General features: G+C 32.9%; 1 protein-coding gene across 2 annotated transcripts in view; it reads left to right on the top strand.

Moving 5' to 3' along the window:
- The window catches only part of dennd1b (DENN/MADD domain containing 1B), a 385,932-nt gene that overhangs the window by 199,701 nt on the left and 168,992 nt on the right, over positions 1-17,239 (top strand). For both annotated transcript variants that reach the window (XM_028811040.2, XM_028811041.2), the window contains exons 4-7: positions 5,732-5,781; positions 7,122-7,241; positions 11,399-11,468; positions 13,219-13,299. In XM_028811040.2, the coding sequence (XP_028666873.1) occupies positions 5,732-5,781; positions 7,122-7,241; positions 11,399-11,468; positions 13,219-13,299 (321 nt within the window). The remainder of the gene's footprint in view (positions 1-5,731; positions 5,782-7,121; positions 7,242-11,398; positions 11,469-13,218; positions 13,300-17,239) is intronic.

Below are 17,239 nucleotides of genomic sequence, written 5' to 3'. Positions count from 1 at the left end.
TGTTTCAAGTTCCTGTCTCTCTGCCTGCCTTCTGTTGGGTTACCTGTACTTATTCATTTTGTCCTGGATCGTTTCGTGTTTGGCGTCTGGATTGTCTACCGTCTGCCTGTGTACATGAGGACTGTAAGTGGATTCATGGCCATCCTGCAAAGAAAGAAGCACTCCTGAACCTGTCCACCCGTCTTCACCATTTCAGGAAGTAGCCGTAGGACTATCTTTACATTCCCATTCAACGTGCTAATTTCTGGACTATCTATTTTAATCATTACATTTCATCTGTTGCAGTTTTTCATGAACATTTTTCATGAATTACTGTGTGTGTTTTGTTGGTGCTTTGTTGTATTTAATGTGTAATCACTATAAGGGGAACAGGAGTGGTATCGTTATTTTCATTATATTCTTTATTTGCTCTTTGATTACTGGTTTGCTTTGTTTTTGTTTCTGTTTGTGTGTGCGTGCGGGTCGGGGAAAGGCATCCCTGGAATCTCCCCCATAAAAATAAATAAATCATGTCTTCTCAACGGTGTGAATCTCAGCGGCACTGCACTGCCACAGTGTTATTCATTTCTCCTTGCTGCTGATTGACTGCTTGTGTTTTCCATTTTGTTCCTTTTAACCCTTAAACCACCACAAGCAGCTATAGTCATTTGCCAGTGCCATTTGCGAGCACGCAGGAGCTAATCAGGCAGTGCCGTACATTTGTTGAGAAGCCAGCTCATGGCTACTGCCAGCCCCTTGTGAGCAGGGGGGTTGAACGCACCCCTAGAAGACACAGAAGCTCCTCAAAAAATCCCTCTTAAAAAACGCTGATAGACTACTTTCACTTTGCTCCCTTACTTGCGGCTGCTCTGTTGCGTGATATGCTTCTTGCGCAACGCTGTGCATACTTAAAAGCCTGAACAGCACCTGTCCTTTTTGGCTGATTGCTTTGTTTCTCTCTCCTCCCCCAGACATCCTCTGCTCCTGTTGCAGGTCCCGCTCCTGTTGTGCTCCCCTATGATGTTTGCCTAATCTTTTAATCGATAACTAACTGCATACTGAGCTCGTTTTACTTCGGAAAGAGACATGTTTGTTTGAAGTGTTTGAATAAAGTTCCTGTCTCTACAATCTCCTGTGTTTTTGTGCAATTCTGTGACCCAAGCGTGACACACTGCAGCCTCACTGTCTCTGGGATTGAGCTGCTGCACTACCTTGCCAGCGCCAGCGTTTACCTCTTTGTGCTTGCGTGCTGCCAGTTCAAGCGCAGTTGGCTCGGTGATTTACTTAATTTCATCCATGACGTCAGTTGCATCTTGCACATATTGTTCCAGTAGTTTTTAAAATAGTTCATTAGCAGTGTGTAAAATGATCAGTGTTGCAGTAATTATGATGCTCTTTGCATGAAAAAAAATGTGTTCTATTAAAATTTCACTTTGTGAATTGTGACGTTTACTTAAAGTGCAGTAAAAAAGTATTAGGCATCCAGGGATGCATTAACCCCCAAGTATGTGGCAGTTGAAGGGTTAAAGCCCCAAGATGCCGCCGAAAGGCCTTGCACTTTCTAAGGCTTCTGGCAATGAAAACACGCTTGCATGAATTACAGTACATATAGCGGTAACATCGGTATTTTACATTCTAGCACTGCGGGAGACATAGCAGTACAGTATATAGGTTTACCTTTATATTCTTTTTTTAGGTAATGTATTATGCTGAGTTTGAAATTAAATTAAAGTGTTTTGGTGGCATATTTAGGGTTTAAACTATAAAAATAGGCATTTTTTTTAACCACATCCAAAAGTTGCGGTTTTTCACAATTCGCGGGTGCTCTAGGAATGTAACCCCTGCGAGTTTTGGGCGTGTACTGTATTTCCATCTAGTAGGAGTGAAGTGTGTTGAGCAATATCCCTGAAGATATATCAGGGCTTGAAATTCCATTTGATGAACAAATTTATTACATTCAGCAAATTGTAATTTTCACTACACACATTTCCCCTGCATATTTATTTGTTCACCAGTCCCTCTTTTTTATTTTGTGATTGTGCCTAATGTATTACTTAGGAACTAATTTAATTTTTTCTTTGTTTAAATTTTATAAGTATAGTAGCTTGCATGTGATGTCACCTTCCTGTTGCAGCTGCTCTTAAATGAAATAATAATGAATGATTTTTTGCTTTGGAATAGTTCAAACTGTTGATGGATAGACTGAAAGTGCTTAAGAAAATAACTGATTACTTTTTTCACAAATATCAGTTGACTGTGAGATTGATGAAAAATGTGAATGTTTCAACAGTTTATGTATGGTGAAAAATAAAACTCTACTTCTGTATTATTAATAGTGTCAGAAAACTGCTTTCTTGAATGGATTAGAATAATATGTTCAAATATTAAATGTTTGTATTCAAATATACTGTATGTACTGTACATGAAGAACTGTAAACACACATGGAAGTGTAATACATACGTATCATGTTTTCTTGCATTTATTTCAATTAAATATACAAATATGACAAAGCCTCATGTTATCACATAATTATTTAGTCTTTGAGCAATTAATCACAAGGTAATTGCTCAATGAGGTCTGTACTTGAACTGTGCTTGAATTTCCCAGCTTTCACCGAAAAATTCCTAGTGCAAAAAGCATTGAGAAGTATTATGTAACCCATGTAATGTCTACATTTCCCCTTTTATGAAGAAAATAAAATGTTTAAACAGTATATTGTTATTGTCTCTTGACTTTTCACATTATAAGCCTACAGTAATTGTTGCTGAAGTCCTTACGTATAGTTGACAACATACCTGCCTGGCAGAAGAGTAAGAGCGCTTAAGGTTAGGGGATACTGTTAACCTGGACAACTCTATAGAATAAAATGTATATATATTGTTCAATTGTCTCTTGACTTTTCACATTATAAGGCTACAGTAATCGTTGCTGAAGTCCTTACTTATAGTTGACAACATACCTGCCTGGCAGAAGAGTAAGAGCGCTAAAGGTTAGGGGATACTGTTAACCTGGACAACTCTATAGAATTTGCCTAATACTGTGTGTTAAATGTAAAACTTGTATATGTTTATCTCATTTTTATGTGTAGCAGCACTGTTCTTTTCTAGTCTTTATATACCGTTTATTTCATTCTGTTCTTATTGGAATTAAGTTAACTCAATTAAACTTATCTTGGGTATACAATCTATCTTACTGTTTAAACTCTCTGTAAAAGAATTTTTTTCTTTTATTGTTAAAAGAATAATGTTTTACCTAAATAGTAACTAAATGTGTTTATTATAACACGGTTTCATATTATTCCCTGCCCCTAACAGTACATTAAAATTTTAGAAATTATCTGTACTTACATAAATTAGTAAATATGGTTAGTTGCTTTGAAACTTTGATATTGTCATTTCATATTACATGAAGCCTTTCTTTTCACCCAAGTATAAGAAGAGTAATATTATTTATTCTGTAAAAATAACCATATTTAATTTGTTATATCACATCTGTAACATTTGTAAAGGAAAAAAAATCATTTTTTACCATAGAATTCAGGAAATCTGAGTGTGTTTGTTCTGTGCTTCTGGACCACGGAAGACTTGCACTAGATCCTCACAGCAGGATAGGACAAGGCTATAGAGTCCGGAGGGATATGAAAGCTTAAGTGGGAAAACCCCTGAGGCCACTTGGCACTCTGTTAATGATGTTTCAGGCTTTGCATCTTTCAGGCGTATGCTACAAAATTTGCAGTTTGCCCAAAGGAATATTGGTTTGTCTGTGTGGTGTTTTTTTTTTGGTGAGTGCAGCAGCGATCTTATTCAGAATATTAAATAGTTTATGGGTGTTTCTGTTTTAAATAAACTGCATGCGAAAAAACAACAAAAGACTGTCAATTTGAAATTAATGTTATTTCAACTTTCATAAATATTTAAAATGACTACATAACAGCATAGTACTCTTGTTTATATTCCTCTGTCTGTCTGTCTGTCTGTCTGTCTGTCTGTCTGTCTGTCTATCTATCTATCTATCTATCTATCTATCTATCTATCTATCTATCTATCTATCTATCTATCTATCTATCTATCTATCTATCTATCTATCTATCTATCTATCTATCTATCTATCTATCTATCTATCTATCTATCTATCTATCTATCTCAGTTCAAGTTACTTACTTAAAGATCTTTGACAAATAGTGTAGTGCACTACTTCTCCAGAAGGAGGAAGAGGCCAACGTTTTAGCCAAGGTTACATAAGGGAAATTTTCACACAATCTGTACAACATCTAAGTAAAAACTGTCTACTTTAACAGGTTAAGCTGAATAAAGGCTACATTAAAATTATGCACCAAGAGGCTTATTTTACGGATAGAGGCAAAATTACTATATAAATATAAATATAAATATATATATATATATATATATATATATATATGTATATATAAATATAAAATCTGTACTACTCGTGTTTTCTCAGTTTTCTTTTATTCAGTTATTTGTATTATAACTGAGCTGCCTTGTCCTTTCTTTATGATGTGCATAGTTAATTGTGTATTCTAGAGTACCTTTTTTGATTTTTACTTTTTCTTTTTTTTTTTTTTAATAAACATTAGTTGAAAAATATCTAATTAGTAAAAAGCAGAGAAGCTGAGTACTGATGCAGAGCACAAGTTTGTGTGTGTATATACATGTGTGTGTGCACGTTTTTCTCCTCTCCTTATTGATCTGTATAAACTCACCCTGGGCTGTCATGAGAGACACAGCCATCAGCTGAGCAGCTTTGCCACTAACATTAGCTCAGGAAGGGATTTTTTTTGTCTGTGCTGTTTATACAGAAGTCTATATACCCTGCTGGCTGGTTGAATTTTAAAGAGTGTCAAGGCTTTAAGATGTAGTCATAAGGGGAGGGAGGTGAGAAGGATGGTGCTTTCTTCTTTTCTCGTTTGCTTGCTTCAATAGCTATTAGGTACAAGTTGCATTTTAGTGAAACAATAGTATACCAAATTGATTTTTCTTATACTGCCAAAGAATCCTATTCATTTGTGCCAGTTAAGACCACCTACCGACAATATTATCCAATGTATTATTCCATGTTTCATATATATACATACAGAATCTGCTGTGTATACATACTGGACCTAAGGACATCATATTTTGACTACGTGTCTTTATGTGACACTTTTTATTGGATATTGGTTGAAATAAATTACAGGTGGTCTGGCCTTGTAATGTTATTGGTGTTCTGTTAAGCATTAAGCAGAGCTTCATAGTATCTGATTCCCCTTCCTTCTGTGTAACCTTCTCTTTTTAAATTGAAACAACATTCTTATTTTTCAATCTGGGATTTGTCAGTCCCTTTGGCTAGACTGTGGTACAAGTACCAGCAGACATGACTTACCCATATGGTGTGTGTTCTTGTAAAAAAAAAAAAAAAATCCATATGCTGCCAGGGTGTTTTTGTGTGTGTGTGTGGTTGGCGGGGCGGGGGGAGGGTTGAGGAGTAGGAGGGGTTCGTTGGGTTGGGTGGTTCCACTGGGAAGTGTGTAGTGCTTAGTATCCTTTAGGCCAAGACTTTTTTCTCTGTTCTCCTCTTTGCCATTGTCACTTTAATTTATTTTATTTGATTTTTGTCAGTGAAAGTTATAATTTGTTATATCCGACTGATTTGACTATTTAATTTTGAATATTTTTTGTTTATCATCTATTTACACACAAAGTCCCTGAAAGCTAATATATATAATATTTCTTCTTTTCTTTAAAATTTCAGGACTTACTGCAAATGGTGCCAAAGTTCTGCTGCCCTTTTGACATTGAAAGGTATTATTCAAAATTGTTCTATGCTAACAAAATATGTTATAATGCATATTGAATAGATATGTGAAATTTGTGGTGGAATTATTCAAAGGCTATCCTACTGTTTGTTCTTTTACTAATTCCCTTACCACATACCTCCCCCTGTTATATTGTTTACTTAAGCAGCCTACATATACAAAAGTTGGGACTTCTTGTTTATTGTTCTGAGTTTGAGTGCAATCAACAAACATTTTCTGTCTTTAGTAGTGTGGCACTTGATGTTTTCTTTGGAATATTTATAACATTAATGTTATTACACAAATTGTGTGGGAAAACGTTTTGATCTTAAATATATTTAGAAATGTGCACTGTGTGTATGTATATGTGTTTGAATGTGCTTAACACCCTGTTGGCACTTAGTTTGTGACCTGGGACAGTGTACACTTGTCCTCAACCCCAAAATGAACTGGTAAGGGTAATTAGTGAAGAGGCAGATGTATTTTTGTGTGTACAATATGTAAGTGTATACATTTACATTTTATATATGAAATATATAAACGGTAGAAAGGTGGTGTATGTATAATTGTAAACAAATGCAAAAATCTGATATTAAGTATACCTTCAGAGTGTTAGTTTACAGTATATCTGACTAGGGCAGTGATGGGGGGGATGGTAACTGTCATTTTGAAGATCTACTGCTGAAATATTGCTGCTGCCATCAAGTGGTCAGAGTGTACATTTTGTAGAAACAGCATTCTAAATGATGAAATCTGAAAATTAAATGTTTCTTAGCATATGGCTGAAAAAGTTCATTCATGTTAGTAATATTTTAACTAAATAAATAAATACGCAGTTTTGAGAGGTTTAATTCTTATTATTTATTAGCCATGGGTGTTTAATGTTATAAGAATTAATTACATAATTCATTTCAATTTCTAACAATATACAGTAGTATAAATATTACTGAAATTGCAAGTGGAAAAAATTGTTGGTAATTCTGAATGGGAGATTGAGATCCGATTTTTCTGGCCAATTTCATAATTATTTTCATACTGCTGTTTGGTTAGTGCTGATAAACCTTGACAGATTAAAAGGTCAAAGCACAAATCATGCAAATATGTTTGTACAAAATCTAAAGACTTTAGTTATTGTAAATTACATATTTTTTTATTTTGTTTGTGTTTTTTGAAATCATTGTATTAACTACAAATTAAAATGAACCTTTTACCATTATCATTATTATTATAGCTTTTGTTATGTACTGTGCATTTTTGGCAAAGTAAAGAATGTAAGTGTTTTACTCAGGTTGCATTGTGTAGTATGATATTGTTTTGTAATGGTAGTTAGTTTCTTTGTCTTTGCAGGGTGTCACAAAACCAGGTTGGACAGCACTTCACATTTGTGCTTACTGACCTTGACAGCAAACAGAGATTTGGGTTTTGCCGTTTAACATCTGGATGCAAGGTCTGTCTTTGCATTCTCAGGTATGTTAATAATTCAAATATTTTCTATTGTAGAGAATAAGGCATTATATAGTAGCATTTCAGGTAAATTTAGCATAATCCTGCACATATACAGTATGTGTGAACAGTATGCCAACATATTCTGTATAAGCTCTTTTAGCTTTAAAGTTAGCATACTTCCATAAGTAATAACTCATAAATAATGGTGCTTCTTTAGTAGTAATTTTCTGTCTCAATCAAAAACAGTGCTTAGATTTAAACTTTTCACAATTTTTCATTACATTTAAATCTAGTTAGAAATATTCCTCATCTAAGGCTTTCTGGAGACAGGTCTCTTGATTATTTTTCTCCTGTTTTTATTGGCACTGATGTGTAGCATATAGCTGAGACAGTTTGGTGATAATTATGCAAAGTTTTCATGCTAATTAGCTTCCCCCGTCCCTTCCATTGTACATTAAATTGTATTTCATTTGACATATTATATTGTATATAACACTAAATTATACATTCTGAATAGCATTTCATATTTTTATTCATTCATGTTATAAAATATGCTTACAGATATTTATACCTTTTACAGTGACAAAAGTAATTTTATATTGGGGAGAAAGCAGTTATATTTAAAATGGAACATTAGTTAATACAAATTAAATAATGAAAATTGTTTAAGGTATGGCTTTATTTATGTTTTTATTATTGTAAATCTATAAAATTTTTTCCATATATATTTATTTAACCACATGTTTATGCTGCTTTTTTACAGAATAGTCTTTTATTCTATGTAATATAGAAAAGTCTTTGAAAACACTAAAATGACTTGACTGTTGAAGTGTTGAGACTATAAAATTGTCACCTATGTTTAGCCAAGGAAATACTCTAATGAGCAAGACAGTTTTATACGGATAATCCTTTGTAGTGCTGCTCCAGAACAGAAAGCTTAATGTTCTTGGGTCCCTTTAGGGGAAACCTTTAAAAAAGCTGAGTGCTTTAATGATACAGTTTTTGTTGCATTCTTGGGCAATGAAGAAATAGCCTCTAGACATTAGAGGTTTTAGGATGTAATGGTAGTTTCCTCTGATCACTAGGAGTTACTTTTGTTGTTAAAAGTTTTCTTCTGCTAGAGGTTAATGCAGTCCCTTAATAAGAAGAGGAAGGAAAAAGGAACAATACTTGTTCATCTTCCTTATATGATATGAAAGATGTATGATTGATCAGTCTGAAATCTATAAGTGGCCTGAGTGTGGTAATGTGTATTTTAACATTGTGGTACTTGGTAATATAAGATATTATTAACAAACTATTTGTAGCATAGTTTAATATTAAATTACTTTCTCTTAAATTAAAAATGACTTTGCCTTAACACTTAAACTTTATTAGTTGCTAATAAAATTCTTTCACACTGCACTCACCCCAACTATTTTTTTCTCTTTATTAATAATATATATTTTTCACGCAAATCTCAACACCTTTACAAACATAAATGTAAATATGTTTCAGACTGGAATGATCATAGAACTTAATGTATCTACCCTAACACTGATGATTCTGTGAAGGATTTTAATGATAGCCTTGTCTCTGTGCCAAAAGTGTTTTAGAATTTTGTATCCTAGCTAACCTTATTTAAATATTACTGTGGAATGTGTCAGCCTGCCAAAAGTCTCTTACATGCTTATTGTATTAGTAAATTGTTCATCATAAGAGAGCTTTTTTTTTTTTTTTTTGTTCAGCATGTAGTCCAAACGTTCTGCAACAGCATTTAAAAATATTGAAGTCTGGATGGTAATTAATGCTATTTATGCTATATCCGTGTGTGTGTATTTTATTTCATGATTATTTGGCTACTTACATACAGTATATGAGCATAGATAACTTATTTATTGTTTGGTCAAACAATGGATATATAAAATCATATCACCCTTTCATTTTAATACATGAAACTCAGAAGGGAATGGGTTGTTGGATTTTTGAAGTATTTATTGTACGTATTGGAGTAGTATAGCTTAGTGATATGTTCTTACAAATTTAAATTTAGCTTTTTGATTATAGCAAACTACTTTTAAAACATTGTCTGCAATAGTTTGATGTCACATAAACATGTACTAAGGAGATCAAGCATATGACAGAAAGTTGTGAAAAGTGAAGATGATAAAAATAATATACATCTCTGTCTGCAGTTCTGAATTGTGTATGTTTTATGAAGAATTTGAATACAATATTATGGTGAGCTAATCCCAGTCAGTGTGCTGTCCGTTGACCTGTATAATAATGAGCAGTGTACTGTATTACTCGATGCTATACAGTTATGCTATTATGAAATGAAGCATACTGTTCACTTTTATTAATATTTTGATATTTGATTGATATGCTCATTATTTTAATTTGGTTTTAACTTATCTTACTTATTCAGTAATTTATTTTTTCAGTTTTTTCTTTGAACTTTTAGAATGTACTTGTTTTATTGTAATATTTTTAATCCGAATGGTTATACTAAGCTCCAATTAATTTTACATAAATGTTGCCCCACCTTAATTTTTTAATAGTTGATGCACTGTATATTACTGCAAATGAACAAAAGAGAAAGTATCAAAAGAGAATTTGTTAGTTTAAGGACATAGCTTCATGAGTGCAAAATTAGTTTTATGTTCTGCATACTTTAATAGAATTAAGAAAATTAGCAGACTTTTTTATTTCTAGAAATTTTATCTCTATGACAAATGTAATTTCATAATTTGTCTATTTTTTATGGCCATCACTTCACTGATACTAGAATGAGGAAGTTTGAAGCACTCTCTAAATGAAAGTCAATGAAATGTTTGATCAGATTTTTATTAGATGCATTTGTCTTCCCCAAAAGAGATTATGATTATGATTTGCCTATAGAAATTCTTCATTTGAAAATATACATGTTCTTATATTTGACAAATAATATATTCATAGTTGTTTTTTCATATTAATCTAATTACAGTTATGTACCTTTTACTCTTAAAAGATTGCTTATATTTAATACATCCTTATCCATTAAGTTTTTAACTTGATATTGTAGGATTGAATGACAAAATTATGCTATCTTCCGATGTGCTTCTTGTTATGTGTTTTGCTAAGTGTTTCGTAGGTAATATAATCATCCATAGTTAAGCTTATTCTGTATAGTTCAGGGTGATGGTTGGTTTTGAGTGCAAAGCACGAACCAATTCCAGATGGGGTACCAATTCATACCAGGACACACGTGTGCATAATAACTCAATTCAGTGTGACTTTAAAGTCTTTAACTAACCTATTTTTGGTATGTGGAAGGAAAACTTGAGTATGTGGACAGCGAAAAGTCTCGGACAGTATGCTTGACTAATAGTGACAAAGTAGGGATTCCAGCCTTGAACTCAAGATAACACCATGCCACCCTATATAATATGTTGTCTTATACATTCATACATATTTTTTCATTTTGACAATAATGCAGTAATCTCTGTTAATGTGTTCTTAGCACATTATAATACATTATACATAGTAAAGATGAAGCAAGTATCAGTGACTTTACGGAGACTTGCTCAGTCCTAAAATGTTGATCTTGAGACTGAAGTACTCTTTTAAGCATTTATTAAATAATATAATAATATTCTGAAGTAGCATAATAAATAATAATATTCTGAAGTAGCACTTGATTGGATATACAGTACAGAAATCGGTCAACAAACAATACAGCAGGAATACCTAAAATTTTATTTTTTGTTAATGAGGAAAGACTGACTGTTTTTGATATTTCAAACTTATGTATAGATGTATAAACTTCACAAAATGCAAAGGTTCATTTTACCTGTACAAAAATGATTCTATTTAGTATTTCAGTAGTAATGCTATTTTTTTCAGCAGTGGATTTGGTTCCTTTGCATTATACCTTTTCTTTGAATCTATGTATTTTAAAAAATATTATGCATTTTTAGAAAATTCAAAATTTTTAGAAATTAATATCAAAGGGGAAACTCTTGTCATGTTATTCCTTAATTTATTTATCTGCAAAATCAAGGACACACAATGCACCTTCTTCATATTTAACACATGTCAAATTAAGATTTATAATGTGATCAAATGAAATGGAAACCATTACTATTATTAGCAATAATCAATACACTTTAGTAATCCATCAAAGCTGAATGCTCTTTTTGCAATTTTTTTCTTCACAGTTATCTACCATGGTTTGAGATTTATTATAAGCTCCTAAATACGATGGCTGACTACTTGGCAAAAGAGCAGGTGAGTTTCCTTAAAAAGTGATAGCCTGTAAAAAAAACCCCAAAAAAACCCACATTTAATATAAACATGATTAATAAATTCAGTGATGTATTTTTATAAGTAAAGCAATATTTGTAACAATTTCATTCATATTAATACAGTATATAGATATCTGAAAACTTAATTTGTGGTTACATACTTCACCCATTTAAAATGCTGACTTGATGAGCTTGCTTACAAGTTTCCTGTAAGAAAAAAATCTGAAATTTCAACTTCTATCAGTATGCTGTCATGTAACAATGTTAAAAAGCTGCTGAGAACACAGTGCAGGAGGTGTCAGAGTTCTTGTACAAACAAATCTTGGGCTAAGTATGTGTGGAGTGTCAGGGCACAGGAAATTCTGGATGACATGTTGAAGTTTTAAACCCGTTGCAACTGATGTTTGGCCACATTTAGGATACAAATATGTTTTTCAAATAAAAAAAAAATAAATGTAAAATAAAGCCTATGCATGTGAGTTGATGTATCTTTGTGAGCATATATGCAAATATTTGTGTTTGTAATATCTGACCTAATTGCTTGTGCTCACTGTTAATGTCAGCAACACTTTTAAATTACTGTGTGTGTGTGTGCATATATATATATATATATATATATATATATATATATATATATATATATATATATAATATGTGTATGTACAATTACTCTTTGAAATTTAAATTAAATTTTGTAATATGAACATCTAACAGTGTTTCAATGTATGAGTGACGAAATCCAATGACTAGGGAAGTTTTTGTCTTGTGTCTAGTGATTCTAGGATAGATTTCTGCTACACTGAAGCCCTGTAATAAACTAAGTAGGTTCAGAAAATCAGTATAGGAAATATTATAAATAAAATTTATTATTATTATTATTATGATAACAGCATTATTTACAAAGAGTAAATAATCAGCAGTTTAATTTGGATTTTTGGTTCTGACTTGCATCTCTAGCTGTAATCGACATTCACCATTTTATTTGTGTTGAGGGGTGTTAAGTGAGAAATTCTAGATTCTGAGGCTTTTTTAACTGGTTAGCACTATCCTATTATTTAAAATAGTTTCAGACATTTTCAAGGATTTGCTAGATGTTATACACAGAAATCTCTAACTAATTGTGTCTGCACATGCTCATAAAGTGTATATATTTTGCCTAACAATATCTATTAAATCACTTCAAAATACATTATGTTGGTTTCTGAGTAATGATCACCCGCTAATGATCTCTAACTTCAATGGTATTATCTATTTCTTTGTTTCTACAAAAGACAAATTGTCAATATCCAACAACCAAAATGCAGCCTTTCTTAATTATGACATTTTATAGTTTCAAATGATTCTTAAAAAGTGAAGTCTTTATAAACAGCAACTAATGGAACTTATGGCTTTTACAGTATCAAATGTAATCCCATTACTGTATATACAACTGTACGCTTAGTAATTTTAACCCTCAGTTTTGTGTAATTCACCTTAAATAGAGAATTGTGTGTGTATTTTGTGTGTATGTCAACACTTTGCGAGAAACTGCTGAAAGCTTTTAACACACATTATAATTTAACAATATATTTTCATTAAAGCAATGTTGCAACAGCATTATCTGTGCAGGTTTAAGTGGAATAATATTTTTATATTAATTATAAAGTGCTGTTTCTCAGCTGAGTTTACTTTTAAGTTTTTTTTTCCTCCATAAATCATTTTTATTTTACATCTGTATTTTTTCACTCTTACAGGAAAATGACTTGAGTGATATGTTAAAATCATTGTACAGCTATCCAGTACCAATGCCAAACACTCCCGTCAATCTCAGTGTGGTAGGTATTTACAGAGTAGCTGAAATCTGACATTTTGTTTTAAAACTGAAGTGGTTTTAATAGCCTTAGTATAAGATAAGCAATGACTGCACATTGTTAAGGTTTACGGTACTTTGACAGCTCATCGTATTGTGTTTCATTTGTAATCCACAATGCTTTTACAGTAGTTTGCCTTTTGCTAAATATATAACTTTTTTGGAGGTTCACTGCTTTTTGTTTAAGAGCAAGGTCAATGTTTGGATGAAACAACTCGCCTGAGTAAATAACTCTTCAGGGTTTTGTAGGAGTTGCTCCTTGAGTAGCTGATACGGCTGTGTAATATTTGTCATCCATCATAAACACACCCTTTGAAATTCCAGTGAAACTAATACTTGGAAATATATTTCATAAGTTTTTTTTACATTTTACTTTTTTTTAGTTTGTATGTAATGAACAAGTATATCTGTAACTTAGTTTGAAAAATTGTAATAATTCAGCTCTGTGTGGTATTTTCTTTACCTCATTATTAGGTAGTTAATGTTTTCTTATGTTACAATGCTCCTCACACAATTTGTATTTTAAATTGTACCATCTTGGGATGTTTTGTGCCCTGTTCCTCTCCAATATTCTTAATAGTTGTGTGTGGGATTATAAAAAATTACTGGACAGGAAAATCATGCTTGGATTGTTAAATCTTTTGAAGAGAACCAGCTGTTTGAACTCTGTGTCTTAAAGACTTGACATGTTTTAATGTAAGATAAACCATCCCACTTAACTGGAATTACAAGATTTGCAGTCATTTATACAAATTAAAAAATGTCATTTTGTTAGGTTTACTTGTTTGGTATTTAACTTTGAATCTGTGGAAGCATGTTTATGCTTCGTTCAATATTCCTAGTTTTACAATGTATTATTTTTATGATAGAAATTCATGTAGTTTCATGTCAAATTTTAAGTAAGAAATATAAATATTTGTATTTTAGGTAATTTACTTGTCATAAACCAATAAAGCTTGCTTAATTTTGCTGCTAAAACAATTTGTTTTTTTACATTGTTTTTTGATAGGCTAACTACATTTTTATGTCACAGCGCTGGTTAACGAGTTTGCACTTTGCTTAATAATCTTAAAATTCATTTTATACAGATTAATAATTTTAGCTTTGCTTCTATAGAAAGCTTGGACTACTTACACATCAAAAACTATTGTTACACATTTCAGAAATTACACTCTTGACATGTGCCTTAATTTAGACTTTGTTATATGTACAGGATTTGTTTCCTCCTAATTTATAAATTGCATACAAGAATAACTTTTTTTTTATCTCAGTTCAAATTGTACTGTAGTTTAAATGATTCTTTGTTGTTGATTTCCGTTGAACGTTATGATTGTTATACTGATTGTTATTTATAAATACCTGGCACTCAACATTCCACCTGTTTAATATACAGTACCTTGTTTTTTCTATAGTTTTGTTTGAATTTCCGTAACTTTTTAAAATCAAATATTATGCTATTATTAAATTTCTAATGTTACTGAACAGCATTTCTTGGGAAATCCATTCTTTCCTCGTCAATGTACAGTATGACAGAATCAGCAGAATGGGTACAGAATGATATTATGGCAGTTGAAAATGATAGAATACACTTATAGGTACTAGTTATGAGTCAGGTGAATCTAATCTTCATGGACATTAACATGAATAAGGGCTTGTACATCTTGAGTGCCCAAAATGTTGACTTCTGAGGTGAAGCATTATAACATCCAATATTCCATGGAGCACCATGATCTGAGGAATTCAGAGAGAGGAAAAAAGGCATTTCATAACTTGGGGTGAGACTTGGATATACTGTGTGACTGTGACCTAGCATCCAAACAACAGATAAAGTAATGGACGCAAAGTGATTCTCTCAAGCACCAAAGATTAATGGACACAATTATTTACGTATGATGGTGTAGTTCCTTCTGATAAAATGTGAAAAAACTGATCAGTATTTGGTTGATTTTCCATGGCGTTTGTGACAATCATTTAAGGAAAAGTTGTGAGAAAGCTGTTATTTGTACTTTTTTGCATTATGACAATTTCTCTGTGTTACACAGCACAGGTTCAAAGTGTGCCTTTGCAAATCTGTGATTTTCAAGAGATGCCACATCTAACCTGTTCTGCAGACCTAGCCATTTTGTGACTACCACCTGTTCTTTAATCTGAAGGGCTATATCCATGGAATATCTTATGCCATTGATGAAGGTGTCAGCTGCAATAGAGCAGTTACACTGACAAGAATGCACATGTTTATTGAGTGACATAGAAAAGAATTGTTAATGTTATAACAAATGGTTATGCTGAAAAATAGAACTTGTTTTGTTTTCTGGTATTTCTTTTATACCCTAACATTCTCAAACCTAATGTGTGAGTGTGTATAACTTTATCTATATCTATATATAAGTATAATGTTTGCTGATGACATTGTAATCAGTAGTGATAGTAGGGAGCAGGTTGAGGAGACCCTGGAGGGGTGGAGATGTGCTCTGGAGAGGAGAGGAATGAAGGTCAGTAGGAACAAGACAGAATACATGTGTGTAAATGAGAGGGAGGTCAGTGGAATGGTGAGGATGCATGGAGTAGAGTTGGCGATGGTGGATGAGTTTAAATACTTGGGATCAACAGTTCAGAGTAATGGGGAATGTGGAAGAGAGGTGAAAAAGAGAGTGCAGGCAGGGTGGAATGGGTGGAGAAGAGTGTCAGGGGTAATTTGTGACTGACGGGTATCAGCAAGAGTGAAAGGGAAGGTCTACAGGATGGTAGTGAGACCAGCTATGTTATATGGGTTGGAGACAGTGGCACTGACCAGAAAGCAAGAGACAGAACCTAGAGGTAGCAGAGTTAAAGATGCTAAGATTTGCATTGGGTGTGACAAGGATGGATAGGATTAGAAATGAGTACATTAGAGGGTCAGCACAAGTTGGATGGTTGGGAGACAAAGTCAGAGAGGCGAGATTGCATTGGTTTGGACATGCGCAGAGGAGAGATGCTGAGCATATTGGGAGAAGGATGCTAAGGATAGAGCTGCCAGGCAAGAGAAAAAGAGGAAAGCCTAAGAGAAGGTTTGTGGATGTGGTGAGAGAGGATACGCATGGATGTAACAGAGCAAGATGCAGAGGACAGAAAGATATGGAAGAAGATGATCCACTGTGGCAACCCCTAACGGGAGCAGCCAGTCAAATAAAGAAGATATAAATATACATATATATATATATATATATATATATATATATATATATATATATATATATATATATATATATATATGTGTGTACCAGGTGGGTCTTAAGTTAGCAGTTCTGCAAAATTTTTTTCAAGCATCAGTTAGTGATTGGTTTAAAACTCTATGGGGTTCTTTATTGTTATCAAAACCTTTTTGACACTTTATCTCAACTTTGACACACTGTACATACCTTATGTACAGTTTAGTTCAAATTATGTGTTTTTTTGTGAAAAAATACAGTAAAATTACTTCTCTGTCCCTTTATTAACTTTGAAACATTTTTGTCGCTTCCAGGGCCGTCAATGAGGCAAATGCCTCAGGCAGTGCTTTGGTCAGGGCAGAATTTTCATGTCATTTTTTTTACATTATGAAACAATAATACAAAAAACTGTGTACAGTAATCCCTCGCTACTTCGCGGTTCACTTTTCGCGGATTCATGACTTCGCGGATTTTATATGTAAGCATATCTAAATATATAACGCGGATTTTTCGCTGCTTCGTGAGTTTCTGCGGACAATGGGTCTTTTTACTTCTGGTACAGTAATCCCTCCTCCATCGCGGGGGTTGCGTTCCAGAGCCACCCGCGAAATAAGAAAATCCGCGAAGTAGAAACCATATGTTTATATGGTTATTTTTATATTGTCATGCTTGGGTCACAGATTTGCGCAGAAACACAGGAGGTTGTAGAGAGACAGG

Source organism: Erpetoichthys calabaricus, chromosome 10, assembly GCF_900747795.2.
Source record: "Erpetoichthys calabaricus chromosome 10, fErpCal1.3, whole genome shotgun sequence".
Taxonomy (NCBI): Eukaryota; Metazoa; Chordata; class Cladistia; order Polypteriformes; family Polypteridae; genus Erpetoichthys; species Erpetoichthys calabaricus.
Note: the sequence above shows the minus strand (reverse complement) of the source record. Positions and strands in the feature narration are given on the sequence as shown.